At 39.1% G+C, this 21,610-nt stretch overlaps 2 protein-coding genes across 2 annotated transcripts in view; one reads left to right on the plus strand and one right to left on the minus strand.

Moving 5' to 3' along the window:
• The window catches only part of LRRC17 (leucine rich repeat containing 17), a 29,059-nt gene extending 20,016 nt beyond the window's left edge, over positions 1-9,043 (minus strand). Inside the window, exon 1 of the mRNA XM_014850488.3 lies at positions 8,732-9,043. The gene's annotated coding sequence lies outside the window, so the exon portion shown is untranslated. The remainder of the gene's footprint in view (positions 1-8,731) is intronic.
• FBXL13 (F-box and leucine rich repeat protein 13) overlaps positions 1-21,610 on the plus strand; it is a 208,222-nt gene that overhangs the window by 118,782 nt on the left and 67,830 nt on the right. Inside the window, exon 12 of the mRNA XM_014850486.3 lies at positions 8,662-8,791. Coding sequence (XP_014705972.1) covers positions 8,662-8,791 — 130 coding nt within the window. The remainder of the gene's footprint in view (positions 1-8,661; positions 8,792-21,610) is intronic.

Raw genomic sequence — 21,610 nt, forward strand, 5'->3', positions numbered from 1 at the left:
ATCTATGGGCTGTTGACAACACAAATGTTGCTTCTCCTCAGTCAGCACTTCTCTGGAGAGGAGGAACGGAAGAACTCAAGACATCACCAAGAACTGATAGAATATTCAAATTTGTCACCAATTTATGTCATTCAATTATTCTTTATTTTCACCAAGGAAAGACTAAAGAGTATATGATCATATTGTGAGAGATTCAAAACATTTTTCAAACTATTGTGAAGGAATGAATCATTTTTGAAGATATAATGTTTTGAGAGTCTTTGAAAAATAGCAGTGAGGCACTTGGAAAAGCTTAAAAAGAGGAAATTCTATGTGGTAATTCTCCTTATCTTGCGACTCTAAACATTTTCTGGAAATGTGCAAGCCTAAAAAAGTGGTAACATATTTTCTGTTTATCCCATTAATTGAGTTTTCACATTTTCTTTAGTCAAATCTATCAAACTTTTCCTTTGAAATGTCTTCTGATACTATTAAACATAGAGGGTTTTCCTCCTTCCAGGCATTTGATAGTATTTACTTTTTGTGTTTGTGTGTGTGTGTGGCATGTTTTTTTACTTAAATCTATAATCAATCTAGACTTTATTTTGGTGGATAAATAAAGGAATGATCTAACAGGGTTCAGAAAACTATGACCTTAGCAGCCCAAAGCCTGTTTTTGTGCAGTCCATGAGCTAAGAATATTTCTTCTATTTTAAGAGTTGTTAAATAACTAGCCAATTATTCCAGCGTCATTTACTGAATAAACCTTTTCTCAAGTGATGGGCGATACTTTCTTATATAGCTAATGTTCTTATATAGGCAGTAAATACTGAAACTCATCACTTTCTAGTAGTTTTCTACATGTTACCATTGTCTATGTTTTGAGGTTATTTATGTCCATTGTATCTTCACAGTGAAAGTATTACAGAATAGTCAGCTGCTGTGCATCTCTTCCCAACTTCATGTTCAGTGACCTCTCATTGGTAGCTTGAAACCAGCCAAAATGGTAGTAGTCCCATGGAAATGGCAAACGATACAAATTAGGGCTTGATTTATTTTTTTGTTGATTACTTAGACTTGAGAAAATGGTGGAGAAAACAATGAGTTAAGCAGATTAAATTTAACAGCGTGTCATGTCTGTTGCGCCAGCGTTGTTAGTAGCATAAAAAGTTGAGGAAATATTCTTTCAATACTTGAAAACTATTATCTGGTCCAGCAAAGAAGTCACTCATGTCATTGATAAATGAGTGAAGTCTGGACATACGTTTTGTTGTTTCACTTGTGTCTTACTTATTCACGTAAATGATAATATTCAGATTGGAACTATACCTATTCCTCCATTTTTTTGAACTTTATTTTTATTTTTTTTCCCTGAAAACAAGAAATACAGCAGTGACAGATTTTATTTCTCCTTCAAGCATAAAAGAGAAGACAAAAGAACTAGTTACATTTGTTAGTTTGGCAAAACTCAGTGAAAGCCTTGTGTGAGGATTGATTGACTATATAGAATGTACAATAAAGAGTATTGTGCATTTTATTATTTTTTTAAGTTGTGTGCTATACATCTTTTATATCTGTAAAACAGCAAATATAAAATAGTAAGTGTACAAATTTATAGTAAACGTATATACATTTATATGCATACTTTTTTTTAAAGAGCCAGTTGTTAGATATTTACCCATTTGCCAATAATTAAAGAGAATATAAATTAGGAACTAATTTATATTTTTACACTATTTAATCTCCCTATGAAGAACATAGTATACATCTAAATTTTTGTTCAAATGTACTTAAATAAGTGTACTCAAATAAAGTTTTGTTTTATTCATATGGATAATCTTTGTGAAAGTTATTCCTAGGTATCTTTTTAATTGCCATTGTGAATGGTATCCTTTCTGATTCCATTTTCTCCTTTTATTTTCTAAATGGTCATTTTTGGGACTTGGCTTTATTTGTATGTTTTAATTAATTTCTTTCCTTTTGAAATAAAAAAACTTAGGGCTATGAAATTACCTCTAAATAACAATTTAGGCAAAGCTTAAATAAGACTTGATGAGTATTGTTCTCGTTTTCTAAACAAACTCTTGTATATTTGATTTCCTCTTTGACCCAATAATTATTTTGAAGAGAATTTTTGGTTCCAAATGGCTGAAATTTCTTTGATTAAGCTTCTGTTTTTAATTTCTAGTTTGTACGCCGTGGTCAAGAAATGCAGACTGAATTATTTCTACTTTTTGGAATTTGAGATTTCTTGGTGGAGTAGCTTATATAATTAATTTCAGTAAATCATCTATGAGCGTTTAAAACAAGAGAATTTCTTGTAGAGAGCAAAATTTCTGTGTGCATATATGTATAAATTCTCGATATGTCATAGTATAGTATAATCTCATTATAATCAAGCTTCTCTTAGTTTCAATGCTCTTTTATATATAAAAATTAATAAGTACTATGTTGCATTGTAGACTGTAGCATGTTCACATAAAATTACATTCTTTATCCTGGTTGATGTTTCTTTGCCTTGAATTCTTTTTTATCTGCTATTAATATAGTCAGCGTTGTTTTCTTTTGTTTGTGCTTTTGTGGAGTAATTTTATGCTTCCCTTTATTTTTAACCTTTGTGTCACTGTATTTTAGATTTGTCTTTTATATGCATCTAACTTCTATTTTTAAAAATCTTCACTCTGCCTTTTTAAAAGGGTAGTTTAAAAGATTAAAATTTCTTTTCAAAATTGAGTGTATGGTCTTATTTTTATAATCTTGCTTTCTATTTTTGATTTTTTAGTTTTTATGTTACTATGCCGTACTCATTGTTTCTGCTTTTTGCTCTATAAACCATGTTCTTTACCTTTATAATCTGAAGATATTTGAAAGGTACGTGCACATTCTGTTGTGTGTGCTAACTAGTGGCTATTTGTATGTTTTTTAAAAACATGCTTTAACATGCATTTCTCTAATTATCAAATGGCTTTGGCTCGCCCCGTGTTAGACAAGAGATCTAAGACACTTTAATTCTTCCTTCACCTTGAGTCCATTTCCACTCCCCTGTCCGTACACACACATTAATCAAGATTTTTGTTACTTATTTAGCTTTCCTTTTAAGGCTGGTTTTGGTGTTTGTACTCAACATTGTAATCCTACTTGTTGTGATTATGCAGTCCTAACTCTAGTTTGTCATTCATTGATGGTCTGTTTGCTCCACGCTTTCCTTATTCTTTAATTTTGATTTTGGTTCATCCTATGATGACTGAAATATAGTTTTACAAACTCTTTATCTGGAAAGATGCACGAGTGTTAGATCTTTTAGCCATTGCTTTCTGAAAATGACTTTCTGTTGTCTTGGAGGATGAACAATGACTTCTTTTGGTGTGTAGTTCTTGAGTCATGTTCTTTATTTTATCCATAAAACTCTACAAATGTTGCTCCATAATCCTTCACATTTCAGGTTAAAGAGACGTCTGAAGCCAGCTTGATTTTTTTCTTCCTTTGTTGGTAACCTATTTTTTCTGCCAAGATGTTTGCAAGAACTTCCTTTTATCTGAGAAATTAAAAACATTTTCCAAGCTTAATTGTGTTCTTTCCATTAATTTCTCCTGGAACACAGTAAACCTTTTGAACCTTAAAACTTAGATCTTTTCTCAGCCAAGGAAGGTATTTTTGTTTTTTAATTATTCTATTCTGTTTGTTCAGGTTTTGTCTTAAGAATCCCCTTTCATTTTAAATTGAATTTTTATTCCTGTCTTTCAAAGCTGTCCTGGTCTCTTTCATCATTTTAATCTCTGTAAGCAGTTCTTCAGCATACCGCATTCTCTATATCAGTTGTTCTCAAAGCATGTTCCAAGGACAACATTGTTCCAGTAGCTGTTTAATAACTGGCTGGGGTAGGGGGAAAGGGAATGCTCTGATTTGTAGGATTTACTGATTTCTGTCGTGTAAATACTTCCTCTCTGGCTGATTTTAAGCCATCAACATGATGTCACTGATTGTGGAGTTGGGAAGAGATGCTAACGATTGGCTCTCATGGGCTGGTGCAAGCCAGCTCCAGCAACAGCCCTGTGGGAGGGCCCCTGACCTCTTCAGTCCTTCTGTAAGGTCCTCTAGTCCTGTAACATAAGACATTACTCAATACTTTTCTTTAGACATTCCATATTAAGACATATACATGCATGTAAATATGTGTTTGTATATACATATATAGAGAAAGAATATATGTGCATGTGTGTATGTGTGTGTATGTATATATAGAGAGAGAGAAAGAGAAAATATTATAAAATCCATAACTCCATATGTGATAAGCTGGACTTACAAAGTGGATGATTTGGGAGTATCACATTATAAATTATTTTTTTAGCTTAAAACATTTTTTTCCAATCATACTTCAAGATAGCCTTTTCTCCTAGGAAATTTAAATAATACTACAACTATGCATAATTTTTTAGGGACTTTATTTTACAAACGGAGCTATACCTTTAGTGGGCAACAGATAAAAAAGTAGGACCCAAAATGAGAATTTTGTTTTGATTTTAACTCATAGTTCTTGCCATTGTGAGAAGATTTTGGATAAATGCTACTTGATGTTGATGTTTTTTGTCATATGAAAAAAATGTACACTGACTTATCTGTGATAAAAGTACGTTTCATGACGATTCCCTAAGTTCGCTCTGTTTTCCATTGTTTCAAACATGCTTGGGTATGCAAAAGTATTCCTTAAACTATAAATAACCAGAGAAATGTTGTTTGTTGCTGCTGTCTTTCTCTCTTCGTTGCCTTAGTCTTTCTTTCCAAAGACACCATTTGCCAGATGAAAAATGTAATTTGTTTGCCCTTCTTGGCAACATTGATTTGCAGTTTTATTAAAAATATTTTTCCTCACTTCTTCAGGGACTTGTTCGGTTTTCTAAAGTTGAAAATGAGGGCTTCTCAGAGCTCATGCCCATTCCAGGACACTTCTTGCTGCTCAGTGTTTCTTGAATTAAACCCTTTCTATTTATTCCTGTTGCCACACCCTCGGTGGCACTCAGCACTTCGTGTGGCACAGCATCCTGACGGTTCCCCCTCTGATGTCTCTGCCCATCAGTCTGCGCTGCCTTATCTGCAAGAAGCATCATTCTGGAACGTTTGTCTTATCATGTCTTTGACTTGCTTGACGTCTAGACTCTTCCCTCACTGTCCCTTAACGTTATCTGATCAAACGTCTGCCCAGGTTTCCCGAGAGAAGCCCTTAACTCCGGTCATCTGATTGCTAGATGCTTCTCTTGCTCTATAGCTGGAATGCCTTTTTCCTTCTCTCTGCTAATCTGCAACCTTTACACCTCAAGTCACACCATCTACCAGAAGTCCCTTGTCGATTTCTCCTTTCCCTGAATTCTACTAGCAGCATTCATTCACTTCTTCACCATGTATCAGCCAACTACTATGTGTGAGGCATTCTGGGCATGCAGAGGTGAGTAAAGCTATTATGATCTTTGCTCCTTGCTGGAGCTTCATATGCTGTGATGGCATGGTGTATAACAACTTTTCATGTAGATGAATTGAGGCTTCAGTTGGACTGGAAACTTTTTATTGGCAGGTGCTCTCGTGTTACATAGTCGCAGCAGTGCCCATCAGAGTGGGCCAGACAGACTAAGCTGTTGCCTCGACTGGACATCCTCAAGGCCTACCGTGAAAATAGGAGGTCAGACCACTGCGTTTGGGTTTTCTGCAGGACTTCTGTTCTAGGATACGAAACTGCCTCTGTGAAACTAAAGAGCCCAACACTCGACTCAAAAGAGTCCACGTACAAATTCTATCTTTTACAGACTGGGCCGTGGCTTGGTGATTTTTCAGAGAAATTTTCATTTAAACATGTAATTCTACGTTTCTTCCAGTAGTAACTCCCTCAAGTGTTGGAGATCTAACCCAGAAGGCCTCAATTCTTTAATGGAAAAAATTCAAGAGAAAGGAGAAAAAATTATCTCCGTTGTTTCTATAAGGATTGTGATTTCTTAAGGATTATAGTAGAAGTAGAAAAATAAATAAATCTCCAAGAGAAACCCCCCTCCCCATAAGAAACCCTTCGTTATCAAATATTTTAGGAAAAGATAAACACAGGCTGGAAACACTGCCTGGAAGTGGAATTAGAATTATCAAGTTGTCTCTGGGTTGGGAAAAGGGTGAACCAGATCTTGCTCGTGTAAGGGACACATTTTTTTTTTTTTTTTGCCAAAATTTCAAATAAGAAGCAGTAGCATGGAATAAAATTCGCCAAGTGCGATTTCACTGTCAACTGATTCTTTTCCCATCCCGCGGCACAACGTTTAGTCTGCAGCACTGGGAACCCCTAGAAAGGCCTTCCAGGACCACTCAGGATTCCTGTGCTTTGCTTTCAAACCAGTGGTTCCCATGAAGCTCCACTTTAAAGAGAGCCATCTAGAGACTTTCAATCTGGGAGCCATTTTCTCTAATGAACAACCTCATTTGCCAAACCCGAGGTTCTTAACCCGGGGTCAGTGGATCCCCTAAGGAAATCAGGGATGGAATTCAGGGTTTCCATGAATTTTGATGGGGGGGAGAATCTCTATTTTCACTAAGCTCTAACTGAAATGTAGGTAAAAAATCAGAGTGGTATCGGCAGTCCCTGGGGCCTCTTTCACCCATATAAATCACACATATTTCCTTATTACAAATATTTTCTTACTGTAATTGTTCCAAATATTTCGAAATATCCTTGGCACTCATAACTATGTCCAAATCATTCTAGTTTTTAGACTGCCACTAGATCTTGTTGCTTAAATAGGTTAATAAAGAAGCACACATATTATTGTTCCACTCATTTGGTTTTTAAAAAATATTTTGATAATAATATCTTTCAATATAATTGGCTACCTTTGTAATCTTAAGTATTTTATTTTATGCCTTAAAAACATTATGCTAAGAAAGGGTCCATAGGTCCCTAAGCATCTGTGACACAACAGAAGTTAAGAACTCCTCACTCAGTTTCAATTTTTGGTATTTGTTAACTGATCACATGGACTTAAAGAAATCAAACAATAACCTTGGACCGGATTGGAACAGATTTGAATATGCATGATTTTGTAAGTAACAGTTGCATTATTACAGTTGCAGAAAGACTGACTGATACACAGAGCTTAAAAATGGGTTAAGTACAGTCTGCAAGCGAGTGGGCAACACATGAGATGAATAAAAACTACATCAGAGGCTCTCCATCTCACTGGGTTTGAAACAGATTAAATATGGCATTACCACCATGACCAAAATGAGAGCTTTGAGAAAAAGGAGGGTAATTAGGACAAGCCTGAACTACCGTGCAAAGGCTCACAGTTTGAGGACGTTTTGTGGACGGTTTTCCAAGCCCTCCTAAGCCTGGCATTTTTTAGAAGTGCAAGAACTCTCACTACTGCCCTCTCTTGTAGTAGAATTAACAACATGCTCTTGGTCTGTGATCTGCAACAGTTTAACAGCAAATTAGAAAGCAAAAAGCCCAAAAAGTGGGAAGGAGATGCCTCTTTGTCCCTTAAAAGCCTGCGAGTGACTAATAAAGTTTACCTTCACATAAATGGGAAATAAAATATGCAAGCATTGATCATTAATCAGATTTATTCTTAAAATTTGAAAGACACGTCCATATGATATTATGATTCCCATTCCATAGCAGATTATTTGATGCAGAACACACGTTCCCCTCTGGTAATGGCTATGTCCCTGAGATGGAACAGAGAGGGACACCTTCTTGATTCCGCAGTGGCTGGGTGGGCAGAGCCGTGAAGGAGAAAACAGCACTATCGTCCCAAAGACACGTCCCCTCTCCTGGGGCCCTTGAGTGAATGAAGAGCTGGGCCAAAATTTTGGAAATGCTTTATTGTCCTCTCCCTGGAGGGTACCCTTGTGATCCAACTGAGTAAAGCACAATTTTCTTGGGATGGGGGTAGAGGGTTGTCATTTCTAACAACCCTCTAGCTCTCTAATTTGGAGAAAGGGGTAGTGAGGCAGGCGGACAGCATGACACAATGGAAAGTACATAAGGTGTTGGAATCTGACCAAATTGGATTCGAATTCCAGCCCTGACACTTACTGCGGCTCCCCTAACCTCTCAGAGATTGCTCATAGTAATGAAAATGTTATTTACAAAATCATGCGTGTTCAAATCTATTTTTTTCAAACCATTTGCTTATCGTGTCCATTTTAAGAGCCTATTATGTTCAACTTTGCCTCCTTTCTGCCCCAAATCCTCAGTCTCATGTAGCAGTTAATCCCCATTTAGATGTTTTACAAAGAGTTTGTCCTTCTAGACATTTTGCACATTGTTTTGGTGTTCCAAAGAGAAAATCTAAATGCAACAATAGCGCACGCTGTATCTTTGGTTTCAAACACAAACTAATTTCCAAACAATATGAATGCACAGACCTCCCGCCCCCAAAGCTTTATCCTAATCAGCTTTCTTAAAAATCTAGGCAAATCTTTATTTTCATTTGAAATATAGTTATGCATCATCCGATATACTAGTTCAATCTCCTTTACTTGACAGCAAGAGAATGAGCAATAAAGTTCAACGGTTGCACATCTGCAAGGAGAAACGATTAACTTGCACTTTTCCTTCCCTTTGTCATAGTGGCTGAAGACAGATGTGAGAAAACGACTAAAGTACAATCGCTTTTCTTCCTCTCTTCTCTCGCCCTGTCTTTTCAGGTACTTCCACAACTTACAAAATCTCAACCTGGCTTACTGCAGAAAGTTCACGGACAAAGGTTTACGGTACCTGAATTTAGGGAACGGATGCCACAAGCTCATCTATTTGGACCTTTCCGGCTGCACCCAGGTTTGTCTGTCAGTCTGCTCTTCCCTGCAGCAGGCGAGGAAGTCCTCCGGAGAGCTGGCTGCGTCCAGCTCTCATGTTGTACTAACGCTGGGCACAGACTGCAGCACACTTCTCAGAGGTTTTAAATTACACGGCCACAGCTGCTTAAATTTTCCCCAGGACCGCTACTATAGGCTCCTGGCGTCCTTCCACGGGAGTGTCACATCCACACACAGGCAGAGCTCATTGGATGATGAAACAGACCCCTTCTGTGTAGATCCTCTGAGCACAATTATAATACCAGAGTCCAAATCTGGAGCATTGCTACCACGATGCAAACAAAGGCAAACTTTTTTGGGGGGAGAATTTGCAAAGAACTTCCTGAAAAGTCCATTTGCTCCCCCACAGGCTTTCAAAGAGTAAATAGTATTTGGTAAAATGCTACAAGTAATAAATGAAAGAAAGGGAATAAAACAAAGATTGTAATTTTAAAAAATTGCATTATATCCTCGGGCTGAATAATAGGAAGATTTGAGATCTACATGGGGAAATAGTGAGTTTGAGGGAACGAGATTCAGGAAAATTGGGCAGAATATGGGGTGGAGTTGTGGAAGGTAGGGCATAGCACTTCGGAAATAGTTACTGCCTCACTGATAGTTTCTTCCGCTCTGTTTCGGTGGAGCTAAGTCATGGTTCTGTTAACTTCTTCCACCTCTCTGTGTTTTATTGATATTGGTATCATAGTATATTCATCATTCTATGAGAATAATATAACAGCACAGATAAAAACTGGCTGAAATATTGCTAGTTACCATTTAATGAGTTGTTTCTCTACGCCAGGCATGGTGCTGAGGGCTTTATGTAGATCAGATTTATTCCTCAGACAAATGCTGCATAGTATGTATTTTTAAAAAAATTTTATTGAGGTCATATTGGCTTATAACATCGTGTAAATTTCAGGTGTACATTATTATATATCTTTCTGTATAGACTGCATCATGCTGACCACCAATGGTCCAGTTCTCATCCGTCACCACACATATGTGCCCCTTTACCCCTTTTGCCCTCCCCCCCCACCTCCTGTCCCTCTGAGAACCACTAATCTGTTCTCTTGGTCCATGTATTAGTGTATCTTCCACATATGAGCGAAAGCATACGGTATTTGTCTTTCTCCATCTGGCTTATTTCACTTAGCCTAATACCCTCAAGGTCCATCCATGTTATCGCAAATGGCACGATTTGGTCTTTGCAGTATGTATTTATTATGCTTATTTGGAAATGAAGAGACCAAGGCGCCCGAGGTTGCAGAGCTGGTGAAAGCACACCCGACTGGTGCATACTGGTAGATACCTGCTGGTAGATACCTAGGCTGGTAAGTCCCCTGGAGGGAGTACAGAGGCAGCATGGGTTTCGCCTCCACGTTCTTGAGTGGACAGAATTCTTACTGAGCCGCCACCACCGGCACACCATGGTGCCCCAGGCAGTGGGGACCACGTAAGGGAAAGGGGGAGAGGACTTCAAAGTGGGGCTGACATGTCTAGAATTTACATTTGCTTGTGATCTACTGTTGTGCAGCTTGCTAAACATCGAATCTACCATCACTCTAAGACCAAGATGGCCTTAACATCCCCTCCAGCGTGGCTAAACTTTGGACAGGCTTCTTCCTGACTCTAGGCCCCTGACCTCCCTTTTCTGAGAACATGAAATTTAGAAAACTTGTAACTGTACGTGCTTTCTCTGCTCCCTTTGAGGTAGAAACGTCTTAAAAAGCTTCTTGCCAGTTTTACAATCCAGGAACGTCTTCCTCAAGGACCTGGGAGCCATCCTTTGATACGTAATCATCAAGGAAGTTAGTACAAGTGTCTCCCAGTCTCTGTGCGAGGGTAGGAGCCTAGCTTCCATTTGGGTGTCAATCAGCAAGCACAGATGGCTTAGTCACAGAGAAAAATATTTGCAGATTCAAGAATAACTCAATGTGCTTGACACATCCCACTGATCACTTTCCCCTAACGATACGTCCTCTAGTCCTTTTCTTCTAGCTCACCCGAGTGCTTAAAAGCCCTCACCACAGTGTGACCTAACTCTTTGTTCTTCTCAGTTTCCACGAGGTAATTATTGTAGCAACGACACACAGCACACATACAGACACATAAACACACGTACACGTGTCTTGAGGATGAATATTCTCAGACACAGTAAAGTCGAAATGAGAGGTTTCTGCCCCGATAGGTGTGCAAAACACACAGATAGATTCTATCTGTCTTTAAAATTTTGGGCCAACATTTAAAACTTTGGAGTTTTCACATAAAAATCTAGACTTCAAGCTTCTCTTAAAAAACTGGAAGAACTGGCAAACTTGGGCCTGCGTTCCCATATGGCGACAGCGGGCTGGGGCTGAGTCAGCCACCCCCGCTCTAGATGGGGCATGCTTCCTCCTCTCAGCAACGTCCCCCCGTGCACTGACTCGGGCTACCACTTCACTGCATCACCCACATGTCCTCAGTAGATACTGGAGTTTGGTCTGAATGTACAAAGAATAGATTTCTTTTCCTGATGGTCCCTTAATTTGTCAGCCTCAAACCACAGCCAAGTTAGTATCTCACATCATTATGCAAAACAATGTTAGTTTCTTTTGTTCACCCCTCTTCCATTTCCATTTGTTCATTTAATAATTCAACGGGGACTTAACTCAATGTGTCAGACATTGTTTCAGGCACTGGGAATTGTGCCATTTGAAGCCGAGCCCCGTAGGCCCACTGGGAGTAAGCCATGGGCTCATTCTGAACCACAGGGATCTTAGAAATGGCTGCTCCTGCAGCTTCAGCGAGAACTGGTGAGACTTAGGTGTTACTGCTTCTGAGGGGCTGTGGTTGAGTTCTTTGAGGAGGCCCTGTCTACACCGCCAGCCCTGCGTGGGAGGCTAGTCTCACTCCTCCAGGCCTGCTTGCATCGATATGATGGTACAAAAGCAGCTTCAAAGAAGGAAAATTGACAATTCACAGATTTTTCAGGTTTTCCCCTTGGAAATGAAAAAAATCTATTTTCTTTTTAGAAGTTTGGCATTTTGCACTATGAAGTCATGTGTTAATATATCTGACCAAGGCAAAAGGTCCTAATAAAAGGAAAATACTTAAAAAGAGAATTAGAAGCTTACAGCTAAAGCTTTTCATTTATGTCGATCCAGTTCTGGCTCGACATAAATGAAACGTGTCAAGGGCTAAACTTTAACGCAGTCATGGCTGCCCAAAAAAAGGAAAGATGTATTTATACAACATTGTGAAAGAATTTTAACCATACTTGTTAGAAAAAATAAATAAATAGATGACAGAGAATTGCAAAGAAAAGTGAAAATCAATTACATATGTCTTAGACATTCTGCATTCTTTTGAGATTGGATAAACGTCGCAAGTGCATTAAGTGACGTGGCTGGCTTGCTAACGAAGACCAGCACTCACACTGCACCCGTGTGTTGTTGTCTTTGATGTGGCCAAGGTGAAGCCTTTGCTCACTTTCTCCTCCTCAAAAAAGCCCCAGCTCACAGACGACCCTAAATCAAGAGAGGGCCACTCCCCACTCCAGCCAGCTCTTTCACTATCCGTTGCAAACCTCTTAACGTATACTTGACACCTGCAGTTTTGCTTTTTTTTTCACTTTTAAAAAATATTTGCTTTTTTTTCTTGTTGCATGTTAAATGCAGAAAAATACAAGAAAAAAGAAGAAAAAATTATAGATTACCTGAAAATTCACCGCTCTGAAATACTATCTATTATTTCAGGGTAAAGCTTTTTGGCTTTTTTTTTAATGCACATCTATACTTCTTTTAAACTAAAATGGATTATATAGTACACATGTCTTCATTTAATATTCTATAAAGTGAACATCTCTCTATTTCGTTAAATCTTTTTCTGTAACTTACTTTCAATAGCTGTGTAGTATTCCATTGTAGCCAAATACCAAGAGGTGTTTAACCATTCGTTCCTGGGCCCACCGTTTTTTGCTATCATTATGCATATGCCCCTGCAATTTTTTAACACAAATTTTGAGAAGTGAAATGGTCTGAGGCTATAGTTATTTTAAAGGCCATCCGTACTCTACAAATGTTGTCAATTTACACTCCCCATAAATGTAAAATAATGTTCAGTATCTTCATAAATATATAGAAAAAACTTTCACCAATTTGACATTGAATATGATATTTCGTATTTTTAATTTGTATTTTTTTGATCATTGTAAGATTAAACCATATCCAGGCACTTAATAAATATTTGTTGAATGACAGCCTTCTTATTCCAACAGGCTGCCATTGTTAAAATATTTTTGAAATTAATTTAAAAATTTCTTTCAGAGCCTGAATGCAACATTTTCTTTATAGTATTTTCAGAAGAAAAAGACAAATAATCTAGGGGCTGGCCCCGTGGCCGAGTGGTTAAGTTCGCGCGCTCCGCAGCAGGCGGCCCAGTGTTTTGTTGGTTCGGATCCTGGGTGCGGACATGGCACTGCTCGTCAAGCCACGCTGGGGCAGCGTCCCACATGCCACAACTAGAGGGACCCACAGCGAAGAATATACAACTGGGTACCAGAGGGGCTTTGGGGAAAAATAAAATAAAAAATAAAGAGTAAAAAAAAATCTTTAAAAAAAAAAAAAAGACAAATAATCTACATTCATTTAACAAAAAATTCTGATTGAATCAGTTGAACAAATTTATTTGCTTTTATATTTACTATTTACTCACAGTTATAAAAATCTAAGCTTATGCCATAAAGTAATTTAAAACCATGTTTAAACACAATTTTGGAAGAGTTTTTGGAGAAAAAGTGGTCTTATCATGTAAAGAAAGTACCTTTTCTGTGCTCCTCTGTTATCTATGGTCTGGGAGACATTTGGCGACAGTGAATGAGTCCATCTTATTCTTTGCTCTAAGGAATAATGTGTGACCTAACTCATGGTAGACATTTATCAAATGTTTATTGAATATTTGGATAAAACAAGTGACACTAATGACCTGTGGTATGAGATGTTGGTAGTTTTCCTTTGCACCTTGTACACTGATTCGGAGAAACACTCCTCTCCCTCCCCTTGTGGCTCTGGGGAGCTGTCACTCCTGGCACCTTGAGAGCAATACACCATAGTAATTGGGAGCATGGATTCATTTTGATCCTGAGTTTGCCATTGACTAGTTATGGACCTGGGACAGGTTATCTAAGCTTTCTGTATACCTCAGTTTTCTTATATGTAAAATGGGGAAAATACTATTAGCCACCTCATAAGCGTGTTGTGTGAATGAAATGATTTGATCCATATAAGATGCTTAGAACACTGGCTGCATATGGTAAAGGCTTAGTCACCATTATCTATTATTATTAGATTATTGGTATCAGTATTTTCATATGGCCATTAGTCATTTGACCCAGGCCTAGACAATCCTAAATTCCCTCTGCAGGGACTGTCATTTTTCCAGGAAGAGCATGACCCTAGCAGAACCATTCAGAATCCTTCTAGATACTAACTATTGGGACAAATAAATCATGTTTTCCCTGAGGTTGAAGGGCCTGGAATGTGTAATTGCAGGTCTCTTGCCCGGGAACATGGAAGAAATTTGTCTGCAGTGGGGAAGAATGAAACCATAACAAAGAGGCCAACCTCTGAGAGGGAGAAATGATGTGTTTGAGGAGAGATGATCCGTTGTTTTCTTGGACTTTCAATTAGAGACAGCAATAACTCCCTTTCTCCCTAAGCTAGGGTATGTTGGCTTTCTGTCACTGCAGCTGAAAGAAACTGACTAGTACAGCTGGAGAGGGTGTGATTCCTATTTAACTTTTAGTTGGAGCAACAAAGAATGCTTCCGGTTGGGTTTGATGGAGAGACTTCTTAAGAAAAAACCGAAGGCCCAAGAGAGAAAGTTGTTGGGAGGGTTTCTCAAGGTTCTTCACATTTACCTGAATTTGTTGCTTTGAGCGTACTTGTCACTGACCACAAAGCAATCCTCAACACCCAAGAAGCTGGATTAAATCTGCTTCCTGTTTGGCTGGCACTGGTAGTTGGGACTTAACGAGCAAAGGCATTCCCTAATGACTTTTTTGGGGGGGGTAAGATTTGTCAAAGTGTAATATACATACAGAAAAGACCACAAAGTCTATGAACATTCACATACGTGTCCTTTAATGAACTCAGCACATATATCTGTTGGGTGTACACATAGGAGTCCAATGGCTGGGTCATGAAGTATGTGTATGTTTGGCTCTTGTTGATATTGTTAGTTTCCTCCATTGGCTGTGTCAATCCTAATGACATTTTCATGACTTAGAAAAGTCAGGTAGAGGTGATTTCTGCAGGAAAGCTAATGCTGCGGCTCCCCATCCTTACTCCCGTATTTACCCACATAGTTTGTTTTCATAGCAATGCTGCTATTAAAGTGCACAAGAAGAGAGGTAGGGGAACCGCGTTCTGACCTAGAGAGGGTTCTATGCTGAGCAGTTCTTCTCCTTCTCAGAAATTAGCGATAAGTATGTAAGTCATCTGACATTCACTTCCACAACAAGTAGGTTTCACTGAACTTTCCTCTTTTCAAATATTTTTATCAAGCTTTCAGAACCCATCTGTTGGTGACTACTTTAACTAATAGAGATTAAGAAGAGAGGTTTAAAAATATTGTGTTTTCTTTGCAGTATTGTGCGGGGGCGGGGAATTACTCAAGGGAAGAAACATAACTAGGGATTTCTATTTTATTTCCTATTAGATTTATTTTATTTTACTTATTTTGGAACCCAGGTACCAAGAACAGATTTAATCACACTCCTCAGTTCATGGCACACTTTCATAATCAGTCCACACAAGGCCGCTCTCTTGTTTTATTTATTCCCTTTTATCCACATTTTCCACTCCTGTTGCCTCCCCCTACACAAGCAAACCCTCTAATTTGCTTTATGTGCTTCCATATAAGAATATATTCGTATACATAGTTAAGAATGTATTCTTGCATTCTTATATGGTGGTTCTGTGTGTATTTTATTTCTCATAAATGATATTCATTATTATTTTGTTTTAATTTTTATTTTTTTTGGATGTACATCATATTTCAAATTCTGGATACATTACATCATGTTCACCACCCGAACACTAATTATAGTGCATCCCCTCACATGTGACCCTAATCACCCCTTTTGCCCTCCCCCCTCCCCCCTTCCCCAATGGTAACCACCAGTCCAATCTCCAATGCTATGTGGTTTTTTTTTTTTGTCCTTTTTATCTTCTACTTATGAGTGAGATCATATGGTATTTGACTTTCTCCCTCTGACTTATTTCGCTCAGCATAATACCCTCAAGGTCCATCCATGTTGTCACAAATGGCTGGATTTCGTCATTTCTTGTGGCTGATTAGTAGTCCATTGTGTATAAATACCACATCTTCTTTATCCATTCGTCCCTTGATGGGCACCTAGGTTGCTTCCAAGTCTTGGCTATTGTGTATAATGCCGCAATGAACATAGGGGTGCAAGTATCTTTATGCCTTTGTGTTTTCAAGTTCTTTGGATAAATACCCATCAGTGGAATAGCTGGATCATATGGTAGATCTATCCTTAATTTTCTGAGGATACTCCAAACTGCTTTCCATAGTGGCTGCACCATTTTGCACTGCCACCAGCAGTGAACAAGGGTTCCCTTCTCTCCACACCCTCTCCAACATTTGTTGTTTCCTGTCTTGTTAATTATAGCCATTCTGACTGGAGTGAGGTGATACTTCATTGTAGTTTAGATTTGCATTTCCCTGATAGCTAATGATGTTGAGCATCTTTTCACATGCCTGTTGGCCATCTGTATATCTTCTTTGGAGAAATCTCTGTTCAGATCTTTTGCCCATTTTCTAATTGGATTGTTGGTTTTTTTGTTGTTGAGCTGTATGAGTTCTTTGTATATTTTGGATACTAACCCCTTATCTGATATAGATCTGGCTCTTTGTCTTACTTCTGACAATATTTCTAAAGGTGAATCTCTAAGTGACCTCTTCTTCTCTCTGACCGCTTAGTCATAGAGGGCCCCAGGTTCAGTTCTTGGTCCACTTTTCTTCTCAGCCTGCACCTGCTCCCTTGGTGACCTCACCTAGATCATGGCTTTAAATAGCACCTACAATAATGAACACTCATATATATATATACACACACACATACACACACACATATGCACACACATGCATGTAATACATGTACATAGGAGTGCATTTATGTATGCTCACATACACATGTATATATGTTTTAGGAGTGTATATATAGAGAGAAATGATATATGTGTATAGAAGTAATATATGTATATATGTGTGTGTATATATGATACATCTCCAACCCAAAATTCTTTCCCAAATTGTAGACTCTCATATCTTAAAAAACAAATTCCTACTCTGAAAAATAACTCCTTGCTCCACTCTCAGCTTTCCCCATCTCAGTCCATGACAGATCCACGTTTACAGTTGCTTAGGCCAAAAATCTTGGTGTCATCTGTTACGGACTGAATTGTGTCCCCCTCAAATTCATACATTGACATCCTAACCCCCTAGTACCTCAGAATGTGGCCTTATTTGGAAGTATGGTCATTGCAGATGTCATTAGTCAAGATGAGGTCATTAGGCTGGGCGCTAATCCAATATGACTGATGTCCCTATAAAAAGGGGAAATTCGGACACAGACACACGCGTATGGGAGAGCACCACGTGAACAAGAAAAGAGCCACCCACCAGCCAAAGAGAGGAGCCTGGACCGTATCCTTCCTCACAGTGAAGGAAACAGCCTCAGACGGAATCAACGTTGCTGACTCCTTGATCTTGGACTTTTCGCCTCCAGAACTGTTGGGCAACAAATTTCTGTTGTTTACGCCACACAGTTTGGGGTACTTTGTTATGGCAGACCTAGCAAACTAGCATGTTATCCTTGACTCTGTTCTTTCTCTCACATTCCACATCCACTCTGTCAGCAAGTCCGTTGCCTATAACCTCAGAATCCAGGATCTGCCCACTCCTCGCCACCTCCACAGCTGCCACCCCAGTCCAGATAACCTTCATCTCTTGCTGGATTATTGTGATACCTGTTAATTTGTCTCTCTGCTTTCACTTCTGCCTCCTACAAGTCTACTCTCAACAAAGCGTCTTGAATGATCTTTTCAAAACCCAAGTCCATGTCTTTCCTCTGCTCAAACATCTGGCAAAATTTGCTATTCACTCAATAAAAGAAAAGCCCTGGAAAGACCCTCAAGACCCATGTAATCTACCTCCTCCCCCAATTGCCTGTCTGACTTCACTTCCTACTGCTCTCCTTCTCTTCCAGCCACACTGGCTTCCTTGCTGTTCTGTCAACACACAAGCTCCTGCACTGGCTGTTTTCCTTTCCTGGGACACTCTTTCTGCAGCTATCCATGTGGCTAACTTCCTCACTTCCTTTAAGGTTTTCCTCACATATCCCCATGATGAATGAATAAATGGATAAAAAGGCATCAGCTAAAATTCTCGAAGGAGATCCACATTTGTTTCCTGCTCACTTCAGAGCTCTCTACATTCTTGTTTCTTTCAAAATCTCAAAATAGAAAATATGGGCAGAACTAAGAGTTTTAGTGGAGAGGACAAAGCTCTCCTACTTGTGGGTGAGAGAGCACCACTTAGAGGGCACTGATTCCTGGCTCTGCGTTCCCTTTATCCTCTGCTCTGTTTGTGTGTAATTCTAAGGATTCTCCTCTTGATAGCATCCTTGGGTGACCACATTCTCTACAGATTCCTGTGTCTCTAGCTGTGTGTATCACTGGCTTATGGCACTGTGGAGGAAGCCAGGCACAGAATCACCACCGCTATGCTGGGAAGGAAGGCTGGGGTGCTGTCACTCTCAGGCTGAAACCCAAATGCCCAGAAACCAACAGCTCTGCACTTGGAGTGGGAGGAAGGAGCAGGATGAAGAGTGGGGAGTTTGGACCAAGGTTCAGATTTGTATGTTCACATTTAAGGTAGTGAAACCAGAGAGTAAGAGGGCTTGCAATTGGAGTTCCTGCCTCTGCACCTCCCCTGTTCTTCATTTCCAGCCTCACTTGTTTCAGATGTCATTAGTCAAGATGAGGTCATTAGGCTGGGCGCTAATCCAATATGACTGAGAGGGCTCAACTTTTGCCCTCTGCCTAGACACCCTCATACTGTCCCTTTCTCCCTTTCACCGGGTTAACCTTCACATATCCTTTGCTCAATCACGACCTTCTCTAGGAAGCCCTCATTGACCCTCCTTTCCCCAACCCCAGCTGGGTTCTGATCCCTCTGGTGTAAGCTTCTATCATTGCACATTCACTAACTATTCTCTATGTATTCAATGGTATGCTTATTTGTCTGCTCTCCTCCCCAAGGTGAGCTCCTTGATGGCCAGGATGGTGCCTTATTTATCTGTGTCACTGTATCTTTAGCAAATAATACAGCACCTGGCACATAGTAGGACTTTGACCAATGTTTGATGAATGAATGAATGAATGAATGAATGAATGAAACTGCAGCCAAATTCAGGACATGGCTAGCCAGGTGCTTCAGGTGGAAGTTCAGAAGCTGAGAAGTTGGCAACTTGCTAGAGCAAGGTCTGATGATCTTTTCTTGCTAAGGGTTGAGTCTGACGTTTCTTTAGATTTATAGAGAGAAAAAAGCCCAGGAAACCACAAAATACTAAAGTGAAAGTACTTTTTCATCAATTATCTTTCAGTCGCTGCATACAAGTGAACAAAAATGACAAGGGACAGAAATGGTCAAATGATTGGAACGCTCAACACAATAATAATGGCTTATCAGTATTTTTTGTACTGCTAAATCTCTCTGGGACCCGTGAGTACTAAAGGTTGGCTGTGCAAACTGCAAACTGGAGGATTCCAGGATCATTGCAGTTCTCCTTAGGCTACACAATTCCACCTCTTTGAGAGAGACAAAGATCATGGAAGGTCTTACTTGTTCACCCCTGGGGTTTGTGGTGGAGGTGGGAGAAAGCCACGTCTAGGGAGGGATGTAGTAGCCTTGGAATGCAGACTGCATAGGCAAGGCCAGGGGGGGAAGGGGTTTCTCTCTCTCCTTTTCTCTCTCTCTCTCTCTGTCTTTCACATAGCAGAGAAATAGGGTGGTGAAAGGAGCCCCAAACTGGAGTTAGGAGACCTGGGGTCCAGTCCTTGCTCTGCCACTAACCACTTGTGCAACCCTGGACAATTACTTGGCTTTTCTGCCTCAGTCCCCTCTCATCTGTAGAATGGCTAGGCTGGGCTACAAGATCTCTGAGGTCTTCTTCAGCTTTAGGATTTTGTGCTTCTATATGAGGACTAACCAACATAACCAAAGAAGGAGCAAGATCGAGGGAAAAGAATAATGAATTTTATTCTGGAAAGGCCAAATCTGAGGTTCCTGTGATACATCTGAGTGTCGATGATGAGAACTACTTGAAAACGGAAGTCTGGCCCTTGGAGCAGAGCTGGGTATGGAGGTCCAGATTTGGTGGTTTATCAGTAACGGGGAATTGGAACAATAGCAGTTGCGTGACCAGCTAAATCAGTTATGAACAAGCAGGGTATGCACCAAAATGAATGGGTAAAAGTTAGATTCAAAACTGTAATTCACTTATATTTGTTTGATTCCATTTTCCTTTATTCTATATTTTAATGGATGGTAATAATAATCGCTACCATTTGTTGGGTATTGACTATGTGCTAGGTGTTGAGGTGAATACTTGACATTTTTATCTCGTTTAATCTTTACAAATGACTGTATGAGAGGGGTATCATTATTCCCATTTTTAGAGATGTGGAAACTGAACAATGGAGGTAAACGTTTAACCCCTGGCGGGGAGCAGAGAAAGCCGTGATTTGCAGTGGTTGCTGATTTCCATGCTGGAAATACTCTCACCGTGGCCCCTTTCAAGCTACCAGCGAGAGGTCACTGAACAGGGAGTTGAGAAGAGATGTGCACTAGTACACCATGATATAATATTTTCATCATACAGATATGGGAAACATAAATTTCCTGAATAGCATAGATAATGGTAACATGCAATAAAATAATTAGGAACTGATGAGCTTGAGTATACGCTATCTTTGTTAATATAATTTACTTAATTTTAAGTTTACGTGATTTAGTTTTTAAACTAGCTGTGTTTTAACTCTGGCTTGCAGAGTTCCCACAAGTTTAATCTGCTCTCGCAAGCTGATATAAAGCTGGCTCCACACACCGCTGAAAATGATGCTAAGATAGGGTAAGACACTTGCCTAAGGTCACACAGAAAATGTCTGGGCCAAGATTAGAACCTTGACCCATCTAATTCTGAACCACTAAACTATTATTTGTAAAAACGTAAAGTGCTATGTATTGTATATACAATAAAAAAATTCTTGTTGCGTTTTCTATTTGAAAAAAATATTATGTGGTCATCAATAAGCAGGAGCTCTAGGGGAAAAGCCATCGAGTCAGAAAAATCACAGTGCAATTTTTGCTTTTCTGGGTCAGCTCTTGTGCCTCAGTTTCCCTGTTAGTTAAAGGAACGCTTTGTGTCTTTTCTGAACACACTTCAACCTGTGTTGAAAAAAAATTACAAGAATTCGTGAAATCTTTTTATGTGTCTTGTAGATAGGACTCGTATAAATTTAAATGGTTGCTATAATTATTAGTTTGGATATAGCTTTATGCTAGACATATTGAAAATAAAAAATAAAGAAATATAACAATCACCTATCATTCAGCATCCACAGCTTAATGTCCTCTCTTTGTAGGCAAAATGTATAAGGATGTTTCTTACATTAAGCAGTAAAAAATGAAACATCTGGCAACAATTTTTAGATCTTGAAGAATCAGAAGACAA

Source organism: Equus asinus, chromosome 1, assembly GCF_041296235.1.
Source record: "Equus asinus isolate D_3611 breed Donkey chromosome 1, EquAss-T2T_v2, whole genome shotgun sequence".
NCBI classification, from domain to species: domain Eukaryota; kingdom Metazoa; phylum Chordata; class Mammalia; order Perissodactyla; family Equidae; genus Equus; species Equus asinus.